At 36.6% G+C, this 22736-nt stretch overlaps 1 protein-coding gene across 2 annotated transcripts in view; it reads left to right on the forward strand.

Moving 5' to 3' along the window:
• The window catches only part of TNKS2 (tankyrase 2), a 66734-nt gene extending 44020 nt beyond the window's left edge, over positions 1 to 22714 (forward strand). For both annotated transcript variants that reach the window (XM_050805678.1, XM_050805679.1), the window contains 11 exons: positions 1965 to 2074; positions 2806 to 2994; positions 5423 to 5675; positions 6585 to 6667; positions 8291 to 8411; positions 11774 to 11871; positions 12332 to 12406; positions 14160 to 14265; positions 16817 to 17003; positions 19474 to 19630; positions 20379 to 22714. In XM_050805678.1, the coding sequence (XP_050661635.1) occupies positions 1965 to 2074; positions 2806 to 2994; positions 5423 to 5675; positions 6585 to 6667; positions 8291 to 8411; positions 11774 to 11871; positions 12332 to 12406; positions 14160 to 14265; positions 16817 to 17003; positions 19474 to 19630; positions 20379 to 20441 (1442 nt within the window). In that variant the 3' untranslated portion in view covers positions 20442 to 22714. The remainder of the gene's footprint in view (positions 1 to 1964; positions 2075 to 2805; positions 2995 to 5422; positions 5676 to 6584; positions 6668 to 8290; positions 8412 to 11773; positions 11872 to 12331; positions 12407 to 14159; positions 14266 to 16816; positions 17004 to 19473; positions 19631 to 20378) is intronic.
• Positions 22715 to 22736: the final 22 nt, after the last annotated feature.

Here is a 22736-nt window from a genome sequence, read left to right on the forward strand (position 1 = left end):
TCCCCATATACTTTGGGAATCATTATTCCAGATCATCATTTTATTGGTATCACCTTTGATAAACAAGTTTTGAAAAATATGCCTACTTGAGCCAGCCTTCCTTATAGAAAGCTAAAGCTTTCTATTCTTCCTGATGATAGCTGCTAAGCACAAGCAGGAAAAAATATATATATATCAAAATTCTCAGAAGTTACATAAGCCTCTCACCAAAGTTATTTATTGTTTTGGTTTGTGAGAGTCCCCGTAACAAAATACCAAAGACCGGGTGGCTTAAACAACAGAAATTTGTTTTCTCACAGTTCTGGAGGCTAGGAGTCCAAGTTCAAATTGTTGGCAGGGTTGCTTTCTTCTGAAGCCCCCACTTGGCTTGCCTACCTTCTCAGTGTGTCCTCCCATGGAACATGATGTCTCTTTCTATATGTTCTAGTGTCTACTTTTAAGGAAACCAGTCAGATTAGATTAGAGCCCACCTAGTGAGCTCATTTTAACTTTTTTAGCTCTTTAAAGGCTCTATCTCCAAATAGAGTCACATTCCAAAGTACTGGGGTTAGGGTTTCAACATAAGAATTTTGCAGGGTACAATTCATTTCATAACATTTGTTCTAAGTTTTCACTCATAAAACTAGCACAATGTACCTTTGTTTTCAGTGCAAGTATACAATATATTTTGGTTTCAGAATAACTTTTTCAGCTGCATTACAGATGTTAGGAAATCATTAAAATCACTGAGCTATAGCTAATACCTTGGCGGAGTTCCATCATAGGCACAGTGGACTCATACAAGTTTGTCTAAATATGCATGGTTTAAACATGGTATAAAAAGCAAGAAAAAATAATGCAAATATTTCTGCCATTTCGTGTAATGTGGGAGATGGAAATCTATTCTGTTCATTTCAGTCTTGTATTATAACTTGGTGTTATATATGCTTTTTACCTTTAAATACTCCATATAAGTTGAGACTTCACTGTCCAAAGAAACCAATTACTCTATGTGTCTTTCAAGTATTTTGGAAGTGATAAGCCACAAATGCTAACATGGTGAGAAAAAGCTTTATTTGCACTGGCTATCAGGAGTTTCTAGTTAATGTAAGACAAAATATGACTTGACCTCTGATTGGAAGTTGTGCTGTGCATATTTATGTTAGCTTTTATATCTTTCTTGTAGCTTATCTAGAACACTTTACTGTGTCCAAGTTATCTTTGTAAGTGACAAATAATTTGTATGCACAAAATATTTGTCCACTTCTGCAGCGTTAAATACCATACCTTGAGACCTGGAAAGACTTTTAGATTAGTGTAATATTTTATGGTAGTTTTATAATTTTATTTTTCTTGATCTTTTTAAATTCTTTTACTTTAAATCCTTTAGCAAAAGGATAAAAACTACAATAGAAATAAGTTTTATTTCATGGCTTTAGCAGCTCCTAAGTTCCTCTACCAGACTTGCAGAGATGTGTACCTCGCTGAGTTCTCTCTAGCAAAAAAGCATGCTCTTGTGGCCTTCTGGGGAAGGGGACTCTGAGATCCACTCTGGTTTGACTTGTATGTGATTGCAAACCTTTGACTTGCAGCCCCTGAGACTCATGTCCCTGAGTTCCAGAAGTGGTATGTAACACCTATGAAGGCAGAGACTTCGGTAGGAAGGTCTTCATAGGAAAGATACAAGTAAATCAGTCAGTATAATTTTGGGAATCCACAAAACTGATAGATAACATGAAAAGCTTCCAACTTGAGGCAAGGGGGAAATGTTTTCCAGAAGGTAAATTGTTAATAGAGTCCAATGAGCTCTTTCAGATTTATACAAAATCTCTTTTATGTTTTCAGTAATGTCTATGCCTTATAAATACATACATACATATATGTATACATATAGTGACTTTTTTATATTAACAAGTGGAAGTATTATGACATAGGACTAAAAAAGAAAAAACAAGTAAAGTAATTTTACTTCTTTTCTAAATTAGCTGGTTATAATAATTTAGAAGTTGCCGAGTATTTGTTACAACACGGAGCCGATGTGAATGCCCAAGACAAAGGAGGGCTTATTCCTTTACATAATGCAGCGTCTTACGGGGTAAGTTCTTCCATGTTACCTTTAAAATTTTGTGGAATTTTAAAGTGAAAGTCAGTATTGCAGCTCAAATGGAATTTAGTTTGATGTTCTCATTTTACAGAGAAGTAAATGGGAGAGCTGAAGAAGTTAAATAACTTCCAAATTTCAGTTCTGAATCTGTTCTAAGCTTGCTGTGTGATATGCGGCGTATTGTTGTTTGTTTTATTATCTGCCTTAACACCTGTCTCTTATTTTCAGTGAGATGTTGGTGATTGTGTTTGTTGGTACCCAGAAAATCCACCGGGGCACCAAAGGGGTAGATGGAATCTGTACAGATTCAGACGCATTGTTCCTGACTTATTATAGTCCCAAATGTTACATTCAGAATTGACCATCTTCAGTGGTATAGTTTGATTAATTGAGGAAGATTGCTGCTTTATAAATTTAGTAGTTATAACATTTGAATAAATTAGAAATTATTAAAGTCATATTAGTCTAGTTTCCTGCTAAATAGAATTCTTAACTCTTTTCTAGATAGTTTCTCAAGTTATCGAAATGTCCACTGTTATTTATAAGTTGTGATGCTGGGGGAAAAGAGTTTTAATTTTCATTTCCAGCAGGGAAAGAGTTTTAATTTTCATTTCCAGAGTAAGTTTGAAAATGTGGAAGTAGGTACATAACTAGTTTCTTCTTAAGAAAGTAAAGTATGACAAAATAATATTTCAGACTCTAATGGGTATTTTCTTTTACAGCATGTAGATGTAGCAGCTCTGCTAATAAAGTATAACGCATGTGTCAATGCCACGGACAAATGGGCTTTCACACCTTTGCACGAAGCAGCCCAAAAGGGACGAACACAGCTTTGTGCTTTGTTGCTAGCCCATGGAGCTGACCCTACTCTTAAAAATCAGGAAGGACAAACACCTTTAGATTTAGTTTCAGTAAGTGATGGGCTTTTTGAAAAATCTCAATGCTTTTCTACTTTTTAAAATTCACTTGATGTTGTTATAAAATGTTTTTGTAGTCAATGTGAATGGCAAAATCTGGTTTTTAGCCTGATTTTAATGTAAGAGTTCTTTAGTATTCAAATATAATAGAATTATAAAGTAATATAATTATTCTTCTGTAGAATAGAATTATCAGTCAGTTACTATATACTGAGTATTTTGGAAATAGGAAAAAGAAGTACATGATATAACTGCTTACGTTAGTTAGGTAACTAACCAGACCCAGGCCCTCTGAGAATGCTGTTACAGTGCATACAGCGCAAGATGGTACAGACCATGGGTCTTACACACAGCCCCAACTGGGAACATTGCCCCCAAGGTGCAGCCACAAAGCCTGCTGCCAATAGAGTTTCCTTTTCCTCCCACACCGCCTCATCCCAGAGTTCTTGTTTCTCACCCTGCCTTAACCATTCATGAAACGAGCTTATTATCCACTTTCCTGTGGAGGTCCTGTTTTCCTTCCCCTCTCTCTGGAGCATGGAGCAGTTGTAGGAGCTTCCGCTGAACCTTCCACCTCTGCTTTGGGCACTGAAGCAGATGCCTCTCTTGCCTCTACCACTGAGGACATTGACTAGAGCAGTGAAAGGAAAGGAAGAAGGAATTCTTTTTGAGATGAGAAGGAAGGGGAATCTTTTCTGCAGACTGCTTTCTACTGAGAGAGATTCCATTGTTCCACATTACAATAAGAAACTGAGGTAGTTCAGCTGCATTGGGGCTTAAGTAGATTTTTCTCAGCCAGCTAACAACCCAGCCATATTTACAACATTATCTCTTCAGGGAAATATCTTTCTAGCTCCAAACTACCATAAAAGTGAACATTTGGAATTCATTCCACCCATATGTTAGTCGACCAGATATAATTAAGTGACAATGAAGCAAAATGCTCTAGAGAACATACAAGGGCTTTAGAGTCAGACATACTGGGCCTAAAATTCCAGCTCCACCATTTAAGTTGTACAATCTTATGAACTGCCTAACCTCCAAAGCTTAGTTACCTCATCTATAAATAGGGGTAAAATATATCTGGTTAGTATGAGAATTAAATGGGGTAATTTACTTAAAGTCTTTGGCATGGTATCAGGTACATAAAAAGCACTCAATAAGTGGTACTGTTATTATAAACAAATGTCATTTACAAACTGTGAGTACAGTGGGAATGCATAGACTGGGGGAGAAGAAAGGTGATTACTGGAATAGGCAGAACAAATGACTATGAAACAAGTACTGATATACTCCTTACTGAATATTAGTTGAATGTTATGAAAGAATAGTACATATTACCGATTAAACAAATTAATGTACCTATAAATGTGAGGACTTTTTTCCATTCTAGCAGAATTTTTTTTTTTTTTTTGAGATAGAAGTCTCGCTCTGTCACCCAGAATGTAGTACAGTGGCACAATCTGGGCTCACTGCAACCTCCGCCTCCCAGGTTCAAACAATTCTCCTGCCTCAGCCTCCCAAGTAGCTGGGATTACAGGCATGCGCCACCACACCCAGCGAATAATTTTGTATTTTTAGTAGAGATGGGGTTTCACCACGTTGGCCAGACTGGCCTCAAACTCCTGACCTCAAGTGATCCATCCGCCCACCTCGGCCTCCCAAAGTGCTGGGATTACAGGCATAAGCCACTGCACCCGGCCCCATTCTAGCAGATTTGATTAAAATTATTGTCTTTTCTACCCACCTTCTCTCCAAACTTTCAATTTTGAGGAACAAATACATTGCTGAATATTTTCCAGGAAATACAAACAATTCTGTTTTCTAAAGTTCTGTGTAGGTGGAATTCTTTCAGAATAACTACAATATGACTAAAATCTCTTACCTTTTAAGATTGGTATTTCTGTAATCCATTGTGCTTCTCAGTCACAATATCAGAATTAGGGTTTTTTTCATGCTTTGCCATATTTAGGTTGTGTTTTGATAATATGTATTTTGGAAGAGATGTTCTCAGTTATGTCTTATATTTTAATAAGTTTAGCTGGATACAGGTTGAATATCCCTTATCGGAAATGCTTAGAACCAGATGTGTTTTCAGCTTTTGGACTTTTTTTTTCAGATTTTGAAATATTATACTCAAGCATTATACTTACTGTTGAGCATCCCCAATCCCAAAATCTGAAATCCAAAATGCTCCAATGAACATTTCCTTTGAGCTTCATGTCAACATTTAAGTTTTCAGATTTGGGATGTTTGACCTGTATTAACCTCTTTGCTTCACTTTTTAAAATGAATAATCCTCCATTGTGAAAATCCTGGCACAAATTGCTGGGTTTTGTCATATTTTGAAATATATTTTATTAGGTATAATAGCATTTTAAAAGTTGCTTATGGCAGATTTTGTCTCTGACACGTACCCTAGGCAGATGATGTCAGCGCTCTTCTGACAGCAGCCATGCCCCCTTCTGCGCTGCCTTCTTGTTACAAGCCTCAAGTGCTCAATGGTGTGAGAAGCCCAGGAGCCACTGCAGATGCTCTCTCTTCAGGTCCATCTAGCCCATCAAGCCTTTCTGCAGCCAGCAGTCTTGACAACTTATCTGGGAGTTTTTCAGAACTGTCTTCAGTAGTTAGTTCAAGTGGAACAGAGGGTGCTTCCGGTTTGGAGAAAAAGGAGGGTGAGACATTCTACAAAAATAACTTTCTAACTGGTATTGTAGCCCCATATTTGACATTTGGGATACTAAAAAGTCATTTTTAACCTTAAATACAAGGTATTAGTATCAAATTAGTTAACATAGCCTTAAAAAGGTTTAGCCTTGTGTTGCTTTCTTCCTTCCAAGTTGAGAGTTGAAGAGTCTTGTGCTACTAACCTACTCTTTATTTATGTATGTATGTATGTATTTATTTTTGAGATGGAGTTTTGCTTTTGTCGCCCAGGCTGGAGTGCAGTGGTACGATCTCGGCTCACTGCGGCCTCTGCCTCAAGGGTTCAAGCAATCTGCCTGCCTCAGCCTCCCGAGTAGCTGAAATTGCAGGCACCCACCACCACCCCCAGCTAATTTTTGTAGTTTTAGTAGAGAGGGATTTCACCATTTTGGCCAGACTGGTCTTGAACTCCTGAACTCAGGTGATCCACCCGCCACGCCTCCCAAAGTACTGGGATTGGAGGCGTGAGCCACCATCCCCAGCCCTTAATCTACTTTTTAGATGTAAACTTTTTCTGTTAAAATTCATCTCACCTTATGCAACAATGTGGAGCTTGTTTTTATAAACTTTTTTGTGAAGTAGCTTACATCCTGAAAGATAGGAAAACTGGTTTTAAAAATACAGATGCAATTAAAAACAAAGTTTAAAATAAAAATGAGAGTACTGAGACTGCCCCATTGATTACCTTATTTCTAATGTTGAAATTTTATAGCTTTCTCTTGTTCAGTATTGTATCTTAAGTGGCTATTAATATTTGTTTTTGAAAAAATAATTTCTTCATATATAGTAACATTACAAGACTTTATTGTTATAGTGATGAATGAAATACATTATTCTGATGTGAAATTCCATTTGTTTTGGATTTTTTTATTTCCCAGTTCCAGGAGTAGATTTTAGCATAACTCAATTCGTAAGGAATCTTGGACTTGAGCACCTAATGGATATATTTGAGAGAGAACAGGTGAGTAGATGAATCATATTGTTTGGATTAGTGGTTTATGGAAACTCAAGGAAAATTTGGAACATACTTGAAATGAGCTGAACCATGTAAGCTATTGGGGGAGAATGATTTTTAAGAAATGACATCAGTCAGCCTTCTAATTTGGCTTGACCTTGGAACTTCCATTTAGTTCACTAGCACACAATTGACTCATGTAGTAATGGTAAAATAGCTTTCTTGAATGGGAAGTTTAGCTTATTCAGTTCTTGAAGTAAGTTATCCTTGAGCACTGTCTATTCAGTTATCTCTTTTAAGCCTAACACTTTTCTAGCTGCTATGGGAAGATATGTGAATATGCCAGCCATATCTGGGCTTTTCTAAGCAGTCTCAGTTTAAAGTACTGTGTCAAAATACATTTACTGATTTTTGTTGTTGTTCAGAAAATAATGTTACTGTAGATTTGCACTCTAAGGGACTTTCAGTGTAGTTATGGAAGTGGAATAAGAACATATGGCCGGGCGCAGTGGCTAATGCCTGTAATCCCAGCACTTTGGGAGGCTGAGGTGGGTGGATCACAAGGTCAGGAGTTCAAGACCAGCCTGGCCAAGATGGTGAAACCCCCATCTCTACTAAAAATACAAAAAAATTAGCCAGGCACGGTGGCAGGTGCCTATAATCCCACCTACTCAGGAGGCTGAGGCAAAGAATTGCTTGAACCCAGGAGGAGGAGGTTGCAGTGAGCCAAGATCACACCACTGCACTCCAGCCTGGGTGACAGAGCAAGACTCTGTCTCAAAAAAAAAAAGAACATATGAAAATTCAAGTTTTACCATAGATTTTAGAAATTTGTAGAAGGGAGCTGGGCACGGTGGTTCATGCCTATAATCCCAGCATTTTGGGAGACTGAGACGGGTGGATCGCCTGAGTTCAGGAGTTTAAGACCAGCCTGGCCAACATAATGAAACCCTGTCCCTACTAAAAATACAAAAAATTAGCCGGGCATGGTGGTAGGCGCCTGTAATCCCAGCTGCTTGGGAGGCTGAGGCAGGAGAATCGCTTGAACCCGGGAGGCAGAGGTTGCAGTGAGCTGAGATTGCACTTTTGCACTCCAGCCTTGGCAACAAGAGTGAAACTCTGTCTCAAAAAACAAATAAAAAAAAACAGAAATTTGAAGAAGGAAAAGATTACTGTGACCTAGGCTCATCGGGGAATGCTTCATGGAACGTGTGTAAGTAAAACAGGATTTTTAAGAATGGCTTCAATTTCATGAAGCTATAGTGTATTACTGTATTAAAGATAAAAGGGTTACTTTGAACAGTGATGCACAAGTACCTTTTGGCATAGTCCAGACTCAGAAGGAACCATTGAAAGACATTGTATAAATAGGGTTGGATGTAGAGTGATGGTAGAAAAGTATTATGGAAAAGATAAAATAGAATACTTGAATGTGGTTAATTTGAAAGTGCGTTTTTGTTTCGCATTTTCGTTCTGCTCAGGTTCTTATGCTAAATGGAAATAATATTTTTTGAAATGTTTAAAATAATCTGGAGTAAATGTGTGAATCTTATATATTATGAAAACACCAATATATGAATGTCCGCCAAATAAGTAAGCATTCTAAGTAGTTTCCTCCTCTTTTGTAAGATCACTTTGGATGTATTAGTTGAGATGGGGCACAAGGAGCTGAAGGAGATTGGAATCAATGCTTACGGACATAGGCACAAACTAATTAAAGGAGTTGAGAGACTTATCTCCGGACAACAAGGTATTTTATTGTAATAATTGCTGTTGTCAATTTAACAGTTTGCTTAAAGGCAACCCTCAGTGTACTAAGTTATAATTTAAAAATATATGTGAAAGAATCTGTTTAATAGGAAGAATACTAATTTAGGATTCAGGAAACTGGGATCAAGTCTTAGCTGTGCTACTAACTTAAACTTACTGAGCTGCTGCTTGCTTTTAACAATGTGAACCTAAGTAAAACTTCTGGACCATTCAGAAATTTGGGAATTGTTTTAGCTCCTGAAAATAAGGAAGTTAGTTGAGATTATTTTCTAAAGTTGTTCTAGCTCTAAAATTTTATTATTTTAAAGGTCCAAAACTTAGGTATCTCATTTCTTATGGTAATATAATAGATAATAACTAAGTGTTCAGGCTAACCCACAAAGTACTGTACTAAATCTCTTACATAGATAAATTTGTAAGAGCTTGGGATGAAAATACTTGAAAGCAATAATGTTGCAACTGAGGAAATTGAACAAAACAAAGTTGAATAATAATTTTATTTCTCCTTAATGTTGGTGCTTAAGGAAAATGCAAATTGCATTTATTCAGCAGATGTTAACACTTTATACCAGGTCTGTGTATAAAAAGGTGAATTGTTTTAAGTGTCAAAACCACATGTAACTTTATTGTTCAACTGAGGGAGTGATTTATCCTGGGGTCAATAATATTCAATAATTGAACATCCTGGCCGTACACTTGGGGTTAAAGAGAAACCTCCATCAGTAAAAATGAAGGTATTTTCAGGAAAGAATGTATGCTAGCCAGGATGGGGTCCACCGCTGAAGAAATAAGAGCACCTCTAAAAACATAGATGATTCAAGCTAAGGAATACTTTAAACTGATATTTTAGAATAAGCTCAGTTGAAGGTAGATGTATTTTACTGCCTGATAGGAACTAGGATAAGATATTTAAAATGCAATATGGTCTTGGCTGTTTCTAGTATAGAAGACAAATTTTTATAAGATAAAGAGGAGGAAAAATCCATGATTTCCTGAAATATTAGTATACAATATAATTAGCACTAAAAATGAGGAACTAGAACCCTCAGTTGTAGACCATCGTTGTGACTCTACTGGAATAATACTGATCTGGTATGATAAAAAATACGTTGGAGTACCAGGATAACGAGAGTCTTTTAGGAAAGAGGCAGGGTAGAAAAGGAAAACAGGCAGTATTTGTATATTAAACATATCATAGCTATTAGAACTGCACTGAAAAGCTGAAAGGCTCAATGACAGAAATGGATACGTTGCCTCCAAATGGCAGAGGTACTTCCATGCCACCTCTGGTCCTGTAGTCACTCTGATACATCCAGCTCCACTTGGATAAGGAGAAACGTCATGAGACAAAATGCTGTGTCTGATCCAGCATATCAGGGTCACTTTCTTACATAAAATTACCATCTTCCTTATGTTCATTCAAAGCCAAGATTCTTTTTTGTTCCCCCAATCTGATGTTAGTCAACCAACAGGGATTCCATACTTACACCTGATTTGCAAAGTGGGACTGGTAGCTGCCTATGATGATTTTCTAACACTCTTATCATGCTGACCTATCTTAACAGCCTTACCTATTATTCCGTGCATCAAGTCAATAGATGACTAGTACCATACTGATCTTTCAGTATTGATAAACATCTTGTATATGTTGCAGATGCCTCAGTCAAGCATTTGTCACAGTCTTTATTCTATAAAATACTCTCCATATGCTCTTCATAATCCATAAAGATTATTGCAATTCAGCCACTTCTGTAAGTGTTTATTAGCATTGGCATGTTGGTAGTAGTCCTGTTCTTCAGACCATAGCTTAGAATCAGAATAGTGCTCTTCGTCTCCAGAGGCAGAGTTCCATGCACTAACCCAGCAGTAAAGGATTTGGCCCCTACATGGGAAAACAGCAGTGTTGGAGATATTGTTGTAGAGATTAAAGGAGAGAGTTGTGCTACAAATACACCAAAGGAATTAGAAAATTCTGTTTAAAATTCCGTTTAAAAAACTTTTATAAGAGTAAAGATACAAAAATAGATATGATTATCTTGATCATTGACATTTGGAAAACACCATAAATTCATTGCTGAGATAAACAATATATTATGGGACAGAATATACATTCAATAGGTGGTAAACTATGAATTTCTCATTCTGGGGTGATTTAAAATTACCTGAGGCTATGCAAGTTTCTGTCATAATTCTTCCTCATATTTACAAAGAAGAAAGATTAAATGTTGAAAAGACTGCATAGTTAGTAAAGAAAGTAATTTGAAGAAGAAAATGTGTTACAAACTCATTAAGAATAGGAGATAAAGAAGAGAAAGATTTTCTGAAATATTTCCACAAAACCCCTTATAACTTGTCAGGTCAAAAAGTAGTAGTCTAAATGCATTGTGATGTGTGTACTGGTTTTGATCCTAGAACAAAAAAAAGTACATTAATGGGGAAAACTAGTGAAAAAATGACGTCAATAATTTAGTTAATAAGTGTTTGTTTTTTTGTTTTTTTGTTTTTTTTGAGATGGAGTCTTGCTCTGTCGCCCAGACTGGAGTGCAGTGGCTGGATCTCAGCTCACTGCAAGCTCTGCCTCCCGGGTTCACACCATTCTCCTGCCTCAGCCTCCTGAGTAGCTGGGACTACAGGTGCCCACCACCACGCCCGGCTAATTTTTTGTATTTTTAATAGAGACAGGGTTTCACCGGGTTAGATAGGATGGTCTCGATCTCCTGACCTTGTGATCCGCCCGCCTCGGCCTCCCAAAGTGCTGGGATTACAGGCGTGAGCCACCACGCCTGGCCTAGTTAATAAGTTTTGACAAATGTGCTATGGTTATATAAAATGGTAACATTAGGGGAAAGTGGGTGAAGGGGACATAGGAACTCTGTACTTTCAGCCTTAGAAAATATCTAAATTATCACAATATAAAACGTTTTTTAAAACTGATAGTAAGCAGCCGGGTACCGTGGCTCACACCTGTGAATCCCAGCACTTTGGGAGGCTGAGGTGGGCGGATCACCTCAGGTCGAGAGTTCAAGACCAGCCTGACCAACATGGAGAAACTCCGTCTCTACTAAAAATACAAAATTATCCAGTTGTGGTGGCGAATGCCTGTAATCTCAGCTACTCAGGAGGCTAAGGCAAGAAAATCACTTGAACCCAGGAGGCGGAGGTTTTGGTGAGCCAAGATTGCACCAGCCTAGCCTGGGCAATAAGAGCGAAACTCCATCTCAAAAAAAAGTTTAAAAAAAAAAATTGGTAGTAAGCATCAGAAAAATTAGGTAGTTATTTTTGGTTTTGATGTTCATTGTTTATTGGCAATTTATTTTTCTACCTTCAAATTTTGTTTCATAGGTCTTAACCCATATTTAACTTTGAACACCTCTGGTAGTGGAACAATTCTCATAGATCTGTCTCCTGATGATAAAGAGTTTCAGTCTGTGGAGGAAGAGGTATGTTCATATACCTTCAATAGTAGGTTGGCCTTATATATTTAGTTCACTTTGTATGCTCTTGTTTCTTTTTCTTCCTTTAGTTTGCATTATATAATTTTCACCTATAAATGCTGTTTTCAAGCTGATTAATAACTGTCTCTAGAAAATATTACTCATGAATTTATAAGACTCATATTCTTTGTGTTTGTGTTTGCTTTTGTTTTTGTATTTTTAGTAGAGACAGGGTTTCGCTGCGTTGCCCAGGCTGGTCTCAAACTCCTGAACTCAGGCAGTCCACCTGCCTCGGCCTCCCAAAGTGAGGCACCATGCCCAGCCCTCATATTCTTTGAATAACAAAAATATTACAACCTGTTTTGTATTCTCAAAAGTAGAATCAGATGAGTCAAGAACCATGTTCCCCAAATCAGAAAATACACAAATGCTAATGCACATATATTTCAAACCATTTTTCTGACAGATGCAAAGTACAGTTCGAGAGCACAGAGATGGAGGTCATGCAGGTGGAATCTTCAACAGATATAATATTCTCAAGGTAATAAATTAGTGAAAGTAAAGTTTTCTGAGACCATAGTTTTCAAAGCCTGAAGCCATAAGTAACTTTCATAAGAATATAATCTGTCTAGCCTGGTAAGTTCTTGACTTGGCATCAGAGACTATTTTGGGGAAGAAGATACCCTTGGAAGGTTAATATTCTCCAAATCCCTGTGCTATTTTTAATAACTGATGATAATTCAATTCTTGTTGAACATATTCAAGTGTACGGGTTATGCTTTATCTTGGGGTACTGCTAAATACTATAGGTTCAAGACTTTATAATATAAAGTACTGTTAAAGTACTCTACTGTAACAAAGCTGAATTTTTTTTGTGGCAGATACCATCTTTATAGTCATACAATGCTTGTTTTTTTATCCTGATTGACTACAGGTTTCTGAAAGTCCCCAAATATATTACCTTTTTATAAATTTTAATAGTACTCTCTTCATCTTTTCCAAAAAATATATATTTTTAAAATGTTTTGAGTCATTTGGTGACTGTCCTATCTTACTGATTTCAGTTACTCTTCTTAGGAACTTTTTCAACATTATGTTTTTCTTGAACTATAGTAATCAAAACTGCACACCATACTTCATGCATAATGAATTTGTATTAACTACATTGATGCAGTATATTCCTAATAATTGTAAAAATAAGACATAAAGTTAGAATGAAAGTGTGGCAAATGCCTTTCTAATACACAAATGTTAAACTCTGAACAGTATCAAATCTTTCAGCTGTATTGTATTACTGTTTCATAACATAGTATGAGTATAATATTTAATCAGAGAAATACGTGCCTACTACAGGTACATTTCAGTCAAGTCCGCTTTGTCTACAAGTGTTAACAAAATGTGTGGAGTTTTGTTAGGAGTGAGAACAGGAGAGAGATTGTGTGTTTGATTTCTAAAGTAGTTGGATTTGAGAAAGATAACACTGTTTTCTTCCTCTAACAAAGGTATTTTCATGCAGTGTTTAATGAAAATTTTTTCAGTGATGACACAGGGTTTTGTTGTTGTTGTTCCTTTTTAATGCATAAATGAGATCTATTTGTGACAGTTATGGTCCTTGATTACATCTGTGGTAATATTTTGCGTTATTTGAGCCAAGACTAACACCATCAGCTTCCAGGTGTGCTCTAGGAACCAGCAGGGGGCTGTAGCATCTTTAAGCACAGCTAAGAAACGACGCTAGTACTGTGAATTTTTTTCCTAGAAATACTCCTAATGAGACTAACATCCACCTTAAAATCTTTTGCAGACAAAAATTTTCAGAATTAGAAGGTCGAGGGAGTAATTGTGTATGTGTTGGGGGCTGGGGGACACTATTTCAAATATTCTTAATTTTAAACAGATTAATATGGCACTCTGAGACAGATACATTGGGGGAAAAAGGATACTTGAAATTTCTAGTACTTAATACAGAAAAAACTCGGCATGTCTGATTTGGAGGTGTTTTTGTAATAGTTTTAAGTTAATGAGACTGGAAGTGTTTTAATAAATTAACAGTATTCCTGAGCTTCACATATGGCCTTTCTTTTCTTTGAATTTTTTTAATCTTCAAAATGTAGCTATACTTCCAACTTTATGGTTGGGACAAAGTATTTTTAGTTGATTAGAATAACACATTTTATATTTCAGAGAAAAGTTTTGCCTACCTTCTAGCTAAATGTATGGCCCATCTTTGGTTTAGATGAGGAAGTCAGTAAGTAATACTTAAAGATTTGGTTTTTCTGGTTTATTTTTTATAGATTCAGAAGGTTTGTAACAAGAAACTATGGGAAAGATATACTCACCGGAGAAAAGAAGTTTCTGAAGAAAACCACAACCATGCCAATGAACGAATGCTATTTCATGGTAAGATTCCTCCCTACCGACTCTACCACTGTTCTCCACATTAGGATAGTTTTTTTTTGTTCAGATATGAAATAATAATAAGCCTGTATGTTCTTTATGTCATTCTTTTATAATAAACCTAGTATTTCTGTAACTTTTACATTTATGTTTTCAACTTCTTTTGAATTTGTGTATTTTATAATGGATTGTTTTTAAATAAGATTACCACAACAAAAAATAGAAATGAGAGTGTTGACTATCTTTTCCTTTTTTCTTTAAATAGTAAATTTTGCTTATGGTCACTCTAAGAAATTTTGTGTTTTAACTAGTTGATTGAATTAAAAATAAGACCTGGGAATCACCTCAGAAGAAGATATACATCCTATTTGATTTTGATTCTAAGTATCAAACCCACACAATTTGACAACAGCCATTGTTATTGAACCTGTAGAGGTTTCTAATGACTGTAGAATTGAAACCATAGAATTAAATTGAAAGCACAATTACTTATTCTTCTTGGAATTTTCTACTTTTTTGTATTATAAGCTGGCAGGTGTTGGTTAGTCTTTCAAATTTTAGCAAAGTTAAATATATTAATGTAGTATTTGCGAGGCCTTCAAGTACATTACCCATAGTAGTTCCAGTCTATTTCTTCATTTGTCCTTGATTGCAGAAAAAATTTAGAGACCTGTAAAGTTCTTTAAAACACAGTAAATTTCATAATACCCTGGGAGAAAGGCTATAACAGAATGGATTCATGTGCAGTATCTAAACATGTTGCACTCCTTATTCCAAAACCCTAAATAATTATCATGATAATCTCTTGACACAGAGCATATTTATTATCTGTTAACGTGATGGTTATAATGTGGTTTTTCTAATTTGTAATATAAATAATTTTGGTTTTCCCAAGTTAATTCAAAAAGTGATTCTATTCATCTGTATTTCTGTAAAGTAGAATTCAGTATATTTTCCTGCCTCTCTGTGGACAGAGAACATGATCTTGATAAATGAATTAGCTGTGGTTTCTTGACTTTTTCCATCCGCCACTCTACTCCACTCCCAAGGAAAGAGGGAAGGGAAGTCAATATGCAGGGGGTGAGGGAAAGCACCACATTTGCAGATAGAACCTTGTATCGCAATTGATGAAAGGCAAAAGTGGAAGGATAGAAGAGAAGAGGTATAAGAAAGAGAATAAGAATGTGAAAGTGGGGCCAGGCACGGTGGCTCACGCCTGTAATCCCAGCACTTTGGGAGGCCAAGGTGGGTGGATCACCTGAGGTCAAGAGTTTGAGACCAGCCTGACCAGTATGTTGAAACCCCATCTCTATTAAAAATACAAAAATTAGCCAGGTGTGGTGGTGTGCACCTATAGTCCCAGCTACTCAGGAGGCTGAGACAGGAGAATTGCTTGAACCCGGGAGGCAGAGGTTGCAGTGAGCCAAGATCATGCCACTACACTCCAGCCTAGGCCACAGAGTGAGACTCCATCTCAAAAAAAAAAGAATGTGAAAGTCTACTTGGGCCACTTGATATCTAAAAACAAACCACACAGGCATAGGCATCATTCTAAGACCTAATTGCGGCCGGGCGCGGTGGCTCAAGCCTGTAATCCCAGCACTTTGGGAGGCCGAGGCGGGTGGATCACGAGGTCAGGAGATCGAGACCATCCTGGCTAACACGGTGAAACCCCATCTCTACTAAAAATACAAAAAACTAGCTGGGCGTGGTGGCGGGCGCCTGTAGTCCCAGCTACTCGGAGGCTGAGGCAGGAGAATGACGTGAACCCGGGAGGCGGAGCTTGCAGTGAGCCGAGATCGCGCCACTGCACTCCAGCCTGGGCGACACAGCGAGACTCCGTCTCAAAAAAAAAAAAAAAAAAAAAAAAAAAAGACCTAATTGCATTTAGCTTTGCTATCTAAAGTGAATTATGAGGCTCTTGGTGTTGGATTTTTATGGATTTGCAGTCTGGCATTTGGTAACTCTTTTTTTGTTTTTTTTGTTTTTTTTTTTTTTTTTTTTTGAGACGGAGTCTCACGCTGTTGCCCAGGCTGGAGTGCAGTGGCGCGATCTCGGCTCACTGCAAGCTCCGCCTCCTGGGTTCACGCCATTCTCCTGCCTCAGCCTCCTGAGTAGCTAGGACTACAGGCGCCCGCCACCGCGCCCGGCTAATTTTTTGTATTTTTAGTAGAGACGGGGTTTCACTGTGGTCTCGATCTCCTGACCTTGTGATCCGCCCTCCTCGGCCTCCCAAAGTGCTGGGATTACAGGCTTGAGCCACCGCGCCCGGCCTTTGGTAACTCTTACATTGATATTTCAAGTAATCTGTTTTTCTAGTTCAATCTGTGTCCTTATTATAGCACATGAACCAGCACTCTATTAGAAACATTAGTTGATGTTAGCAGTTCTTTATTCTAAAATAGTAAGCTGGCTGACAGTTAACTTGTTACCCTTTTTCGTTTTGGTTTTATTATTGTGGGGCTGTATATTTAAGAATTCAATTTCTAAGAAACTAGTTTTTTACTTCTAAGATAAATTTTAAATTGTTGTTACCCATCTATATGTGTTTCAGGGTCTCCTTTTGTGAATGCAATTATCCACAAAGGCTTTGATGAAAGGCATGCGTACATAGGTGGCATGTTTGGAGCTGGCATTTATTTTGCTGAAAACTCTTCCAAAAGCAATCAATATGTATATGGAATTGGAGGCGGTACTGGGTGTCCAGTTCACAAAGACAGATCTTGTTACATTTGCCACAGGTAAGAGATCACTTGTTCTCATTTATTTTGGTAATAATCAGATAAGAACTAGTTACATTTTTGAGGGCGAAGCATTATGTTGGACAGCCTTAGAAATGCAAGCTAGGCATGTTTTTTGTTGTTTTTTTATTATACTTTCTAGGGTACATGTGCACAGTGTGCAGGTTTGTTACATATGTATGCATGTGCCATATGGTGTGCTGCACCCATTAACTCGTCATTTACATTAGGTATATCTCCTAATGCTATCCCACCCCCCGCTAGGCATGTTTTAGATTGCTTTTGGCCCTCTCACCGATTATAATAATAGCTAATATTTATTAAATGATCCGTATGGGCCAATTATAATTTAAGCACTTGACCTGGTTGACTAATCATTAGAATATCTGGTGCCTTAAAGCATACTGAGTAGAAAGTAACATTAGGCATGAAAGAGGCTTTATTGTAGCCCTTGAGTATTGTAGGACTCTGTGGACTCTTTAAAAATCTAGTATTCAAATGCTAAAATGGCATTATTTGTCAAGTCTAATTATTTGATCGCAGTGCCTGAGCCTCTCTTCCACTGTGATACGATCCTAATCTTCAATTTGCAATACTACTATAAGAACTTAAAATTAAAACAATGATCCTTTTCGAAAGGAAATAATAATCAAATAACTACTTTGCACTTTTTTTCCACTTTTAATTACCTGTTCTAACTCACTTGTTAAAAATCATTTAAGTAATTTGTCCCTAACTTAAAAAATCCTTATAGGCAAAAAGTTATGCCATTTGAAAAATCCAGTAAGATTAATTCCTGAGATTTATTCAACAGGGCACTACTTAATGAATATATAGAGCAGTAGTTTATCAAGCATTAGCATGCATTAGAATCACCTAGATGGCTTGTTTAAATCACAGATTCTTAGGCTCTACCTTCTCAGTTGCTGATTTAGTAGATCTGGGGTGGGGCTCTAGAATTTGAGTTTCTACCAGGTTCCCAGATGTGACGCTGTATTTCTGACCACTGATCTAGAAAAAACCCTTAGAGCAGTATTTTGCACTTTGGCAGCACATTGGAATCATCCAGGGAACATTAAAAAGCTATTAATGCTTGTGTCCCACCCTCACAGAATCTCATGTAATTAGTCTGGGGCATGATCTGGATATTAGAGTTTTTTAAAGCTTCCCAGCCGATTTCAAAGGACTTCCAAGCTGAAGAATTGCAGTCATGGAGGGAAACAGGTTCTTTCTTTGTGTTTGTTTTGTTCTTACTGTTATCCCTCTAAATTTAGGACTGCATAGGTAGTACACAGTAGGCTCTCCTGTGTAGGATCTCCCGCTCACTTCTATTTTAGATCATAAATTGGAGTGGTTAGGAGGCATGTAATTTCCTGAGATTTTGTAAATTTGAACACTGCTGTTTTTATTTGTCATATATGGTCTGAAGGATAAATAGTTCTAATTATTAGTAATAAGCAACATTCTAACACCTCCCTTTTCTTTGGAAGATAGAACCATCAACTGGTCTACTGACATCTCCTGTTATCTTCTAAAAGGAAACAATAACATTAATACTAAAAGGTTGTTTGAAACTAAGAAAGGCCAATCACATGCCTGAGAGAAGTAGGAGGATAATCTACTGAAACTGGTGGTGAGGGGAGACCTATCTAAGGAAGTACCATTTCAGGGGAAGTCTGAAAATTGAGTGGGTATCAGCCAGTGGAAGAGTGGTAAAATAGATCCCATTCCAGTGATGGAGAAAATTATATGGATGGGGACCATTAATAAAGGAAGTTTGGCCTTTGTGAAGAAAAGAAAACTAATGTGCATGGGGCAGAATGAACATAAAATGAGATTCAAGAAATTGAAGCCATTGTACAGAATTTCTCCCAAGTACAGTGAGCAGCCTCTAAAAGGTTTTAAGCAGAAAAGTGATTTGATCTAATTTTTGTTTGTTTTAATTACTTGGATGGGAAAGGTTTGGACAGGAATTAGAGAAGAAACAGGAAGACTGGTTTAGAAAGCCAATGTGTGATAGTCCAGGTGAAAATTTCAGTGATTTGACTTAATAGTGACAGTAGAATTAAGAGTAAATGGATTTCAAATATATTTTGATGGTAAAAATCAACTAGACTTAATTAGATATGTGTCCAACTTTGCAAGCCACTTGATGGAAGACCCTTAAACCTTCTCCATCCCACTTTGTCATTGACTTGTGTTTTTTGCTGAGACACAAACAAGGTGGTAGAGTCTGCATCTCTATAAGGTTATTACCTTTTTCAGGTTTTATAGTTAAAATAAGGACTAACTAAATTGACAGATTATTTCATTAATAAGAGTAATAGAAGACATTCTTAAAAAGTTCTTTTAGGGGTAAAATGATAAAAACAATTATAAGTATTTATTAAAACTTATGCCGTGTCCACACATTGTCATATTTATGTGTCACGTTTGCCTTCAGGGTGATCTTTTCCTTTTCATTTTATAGGCAGCTGCTCTTTTGCCGGGTAACCTTGGGAAAGTCTTTCCTGCAGTTCAGTGCAATGAAAATGGCACATTCTCCTCCAGGTCATCACTCAGTCACTGGTCGGCCCAGTGTAAATGGCCTAGCATTAGCTGAATATGTTATTTACAGAGGAGAACAGGTAATGCAGTTTTATTTGTTCATCTTCAAAAATGCTAGAGAGGCATACTTTAACTTTTTACTAATCTCTTGACAAGACATACTACCTTAACTGGATTTTTTAAAAATTTTATTTGGAAATAATTCAGATTTGGAAAGTTACAAAAATAGTGAAGAGAATTCCCTTATAACCTTTACCTAGATTTCCTAAATGTTAATATTTTGTTCTCTTTTTTCTCTTTTATCATTCACTCCTTCCTTCCTTGTGTGTGTGTTTGTACATTTTTTTTGTGAACTGTTTGAGAGTAAGTTGCAGGGCATATCCCTTTACCATTAACTATTTCAATTGTAAATTCCTAAAAACAAGACTTTATTCAAATTTTGTCAATTGTTCCAGATTTTTTTTAGCTCTTATGATTGAAATCTTGTATTTAACAGCCTGTCTGTAGCAAAGAAGTATATAATTGTGTTTTGCGCTCAGTGAAAGCCAAAAGTAGTTCTAGAGCAGTGTTGTGAACTGGGGGTAGGTATCGGAATCACCTCAGTTACTAAAATCAGACATGAACTTAGTATCCTTCCTAGACTTGCTGATTGAAAATCTAAAGAACTGTAGTCAGGGTAAAGATGTTTTGAGAAAATGTCCCTAGATGATTCTTATCTACAACACTAATTTAGAACCTCCTCCCTAAGACTAGGAATACTTACAGAAAGTCTATTTATCTTTCAGGAAAATTTGTGTACCATTATTTGAATTTGTCTTTCTCTTCCAGGCTTATCCTGAGTATTTAATTACTTACCAGATTATGAGGCCTGAAGGTATGGTTGATGGATAGTTATTTTAAGAAACTAATTCCACTGAACCTAAAATCATCAAAGCAGCAGTGGCCTCTACCTTTTACTCCTTTGCTGAAAAAAAATCTTGCCCACAGGCCTGTGGCAAAAGGATACAAATGTGAACGAAGTTTAACATTCTGACTTGATAAAGCTTTAATAATGTACAGTGTTTTCTAAATATTTCCTGTTTTTTCAGCACTTTAACAGATGCCATTCCAGGTTAAACTGGGTTTGTCTGTACTAAATTATAAACAGAGTTAACTTGAACCTTTTATATGTTATGCATTGATTCTAACAAACTGTAATGCCCTCAACAGAACTCATTTTACTGATACAATACTGTGTTCTTTAAAACACAGCATTTACACTGAATACAATTTCATTTGTAAAACTGTAAATAAGAGCTTTTGTACTAGCCCAATATTTATTTACATTGCTTTGTAATATAAATCTGTTTTAGAACTGCAGCGGTTTACAAAATTTTTTTCATATGTATTGTTCATCTGTGCTTCATCTTACATCGTCATGATTGAGTGATCTTTACATTTGATTCCAGAAGCTATGTTGAGTTGTTACTTGGGAAAGATTGAGTTACCAGATTTAATTTGCTGATGGGAGCCTTTACCTGTCACTAGAAATCTTTCTCATTTAAGAACTTATGAATATGCTGAAGATTTAATTTGTGATATCTTTGTATGTGTAAGACACATTCCAAAGAGCTCTAACTATGGCAGGTCCTGATTACTAAATAAGCTTCTTTACTGGCCTCAATTTCTAGCTCTCATGTTGGAAAATTTTCTAAAGTCATTCTGTGAAAATTAGAGCAAAGTGCTCCTGTTTTTTAGAGAAACTGAATCTTGCTGTTGAACAATTACTGTGTTCTTTTTGTGGAACATAAGTAGGATGTTACATTTCCAGGGTGGGAAGGGTAATCCTAAATCATTTCCCAATCTATTCTAATTACCTTAAATCTAAAAGGGGAAAAAAAAAATCACAAACAGGACTGGGTAGTTTTTTATCCTGAGTATTTTTTTTCTGGTTCTTTTTACTTGGTTTTATTGCTGTGTTTGTAGCCAATCTATACATCATGGGTAAACTTAACCCAGAACTATAAAATGTATTGTCTCAGTCCCCTCCAGGCCTCCTGAATGGGCAAGTGCAGTGAGACTGGTGCTTCTTGCTCCTGGGTTTTCTCTCCATGATATTATGCCCAACTGGAAATACGCTCTCAGTTTGTGCACCATGTGGTGACCAGGCCTGTGTTCAGTTTGGCAGCTATAGAAGGAAATGCTGTCCCATAAAATGCCATTCCTATTTTCTAATATAAAACTGTTTTCCAGGAAGCAAGCTTAAGCATCTTGTTACAGAGACATACATCCGTTAACGGCTTGGCAATCTCTTTTACTTGTTGACTCTAGCTCCCTTCAAAGTCGAGGAAAGATCTTTACTCACTTAATGAGGATATTCCCCATCACTCTCTGTACCAGTTCACCTTTATTTTACATTTTATTCAGTCTGTAAATTAACTGGCCCTTTGCAGTAACTTGTACATAAAGTGCTAGAAAATCATGTTCCTTGTCCTGAATAAGAGTTGATCAGAGTAAATGCATTTCTGGAGTTGTTTCTGTGATGTAAATTATGATCGTTATTTAAGAAGTCAAATCCTGGCCTTGAAGTGCTTTTTATACAGCTCTCTAATAATTATAAATATCCTAAAGTCATTTCTTGGAACACAAGCGGAGTATGCCAAATTTTATATGAATTTTTCAGATTATCTAAGCTTCCAGGTTTTATAATTAGAAGAAAATGAGAGAATTAATGGGGTTTATATTTACATTATCTCTCAACTATGTAGCCCATATTACTCACCCTATGAGTGAATCTGAAATTGCTTTTCATGTGAAATCATTGTGGTCTGTGAGTTTACAATATTGCAAACTGTGTTATTTCATCTAATCAATTGCTTAATGAGTGTGTTTTTCCATGAATGAATATACCGTGGTTCATATGTTAGCATGGCAGTATTTTCAGATAGCTTTTGTTTGTTGGGAAGTTGGGGTTTTGGGGGGAGGGGGCGTATTAGTACGTTGCATGAAATAGCTTACTTTATGATGATGGAATTGCTTTTTCTTTTGTCTTGTGATTTTTTTTTTTTGAAGTGAAATTTAACTTTTTGTGCAAGTAGTACTATTATACCCATCTTCAGTGTCATACTTGTATTGTATCACATTCCATACCCTCATTTAATTCTTAATAAAACTGTTCACTTGTTTTTCTGGGTAGCATGGTAATTA

Source organism: Macaca thibetana, chromosome 9 (assembly GCF_024542745.1).
Source record: "Macaca thibetana thibetana isolate TM-01 chromosome 9, ASM2454274v1, whole genome shotgun sequence".
Classification (NCBI taxonomy): Eukaryota; Metazoa; Chordata; class Mammalia; order Primates; family Cercopithecidae; genus Macaca; species Macaca thibetana.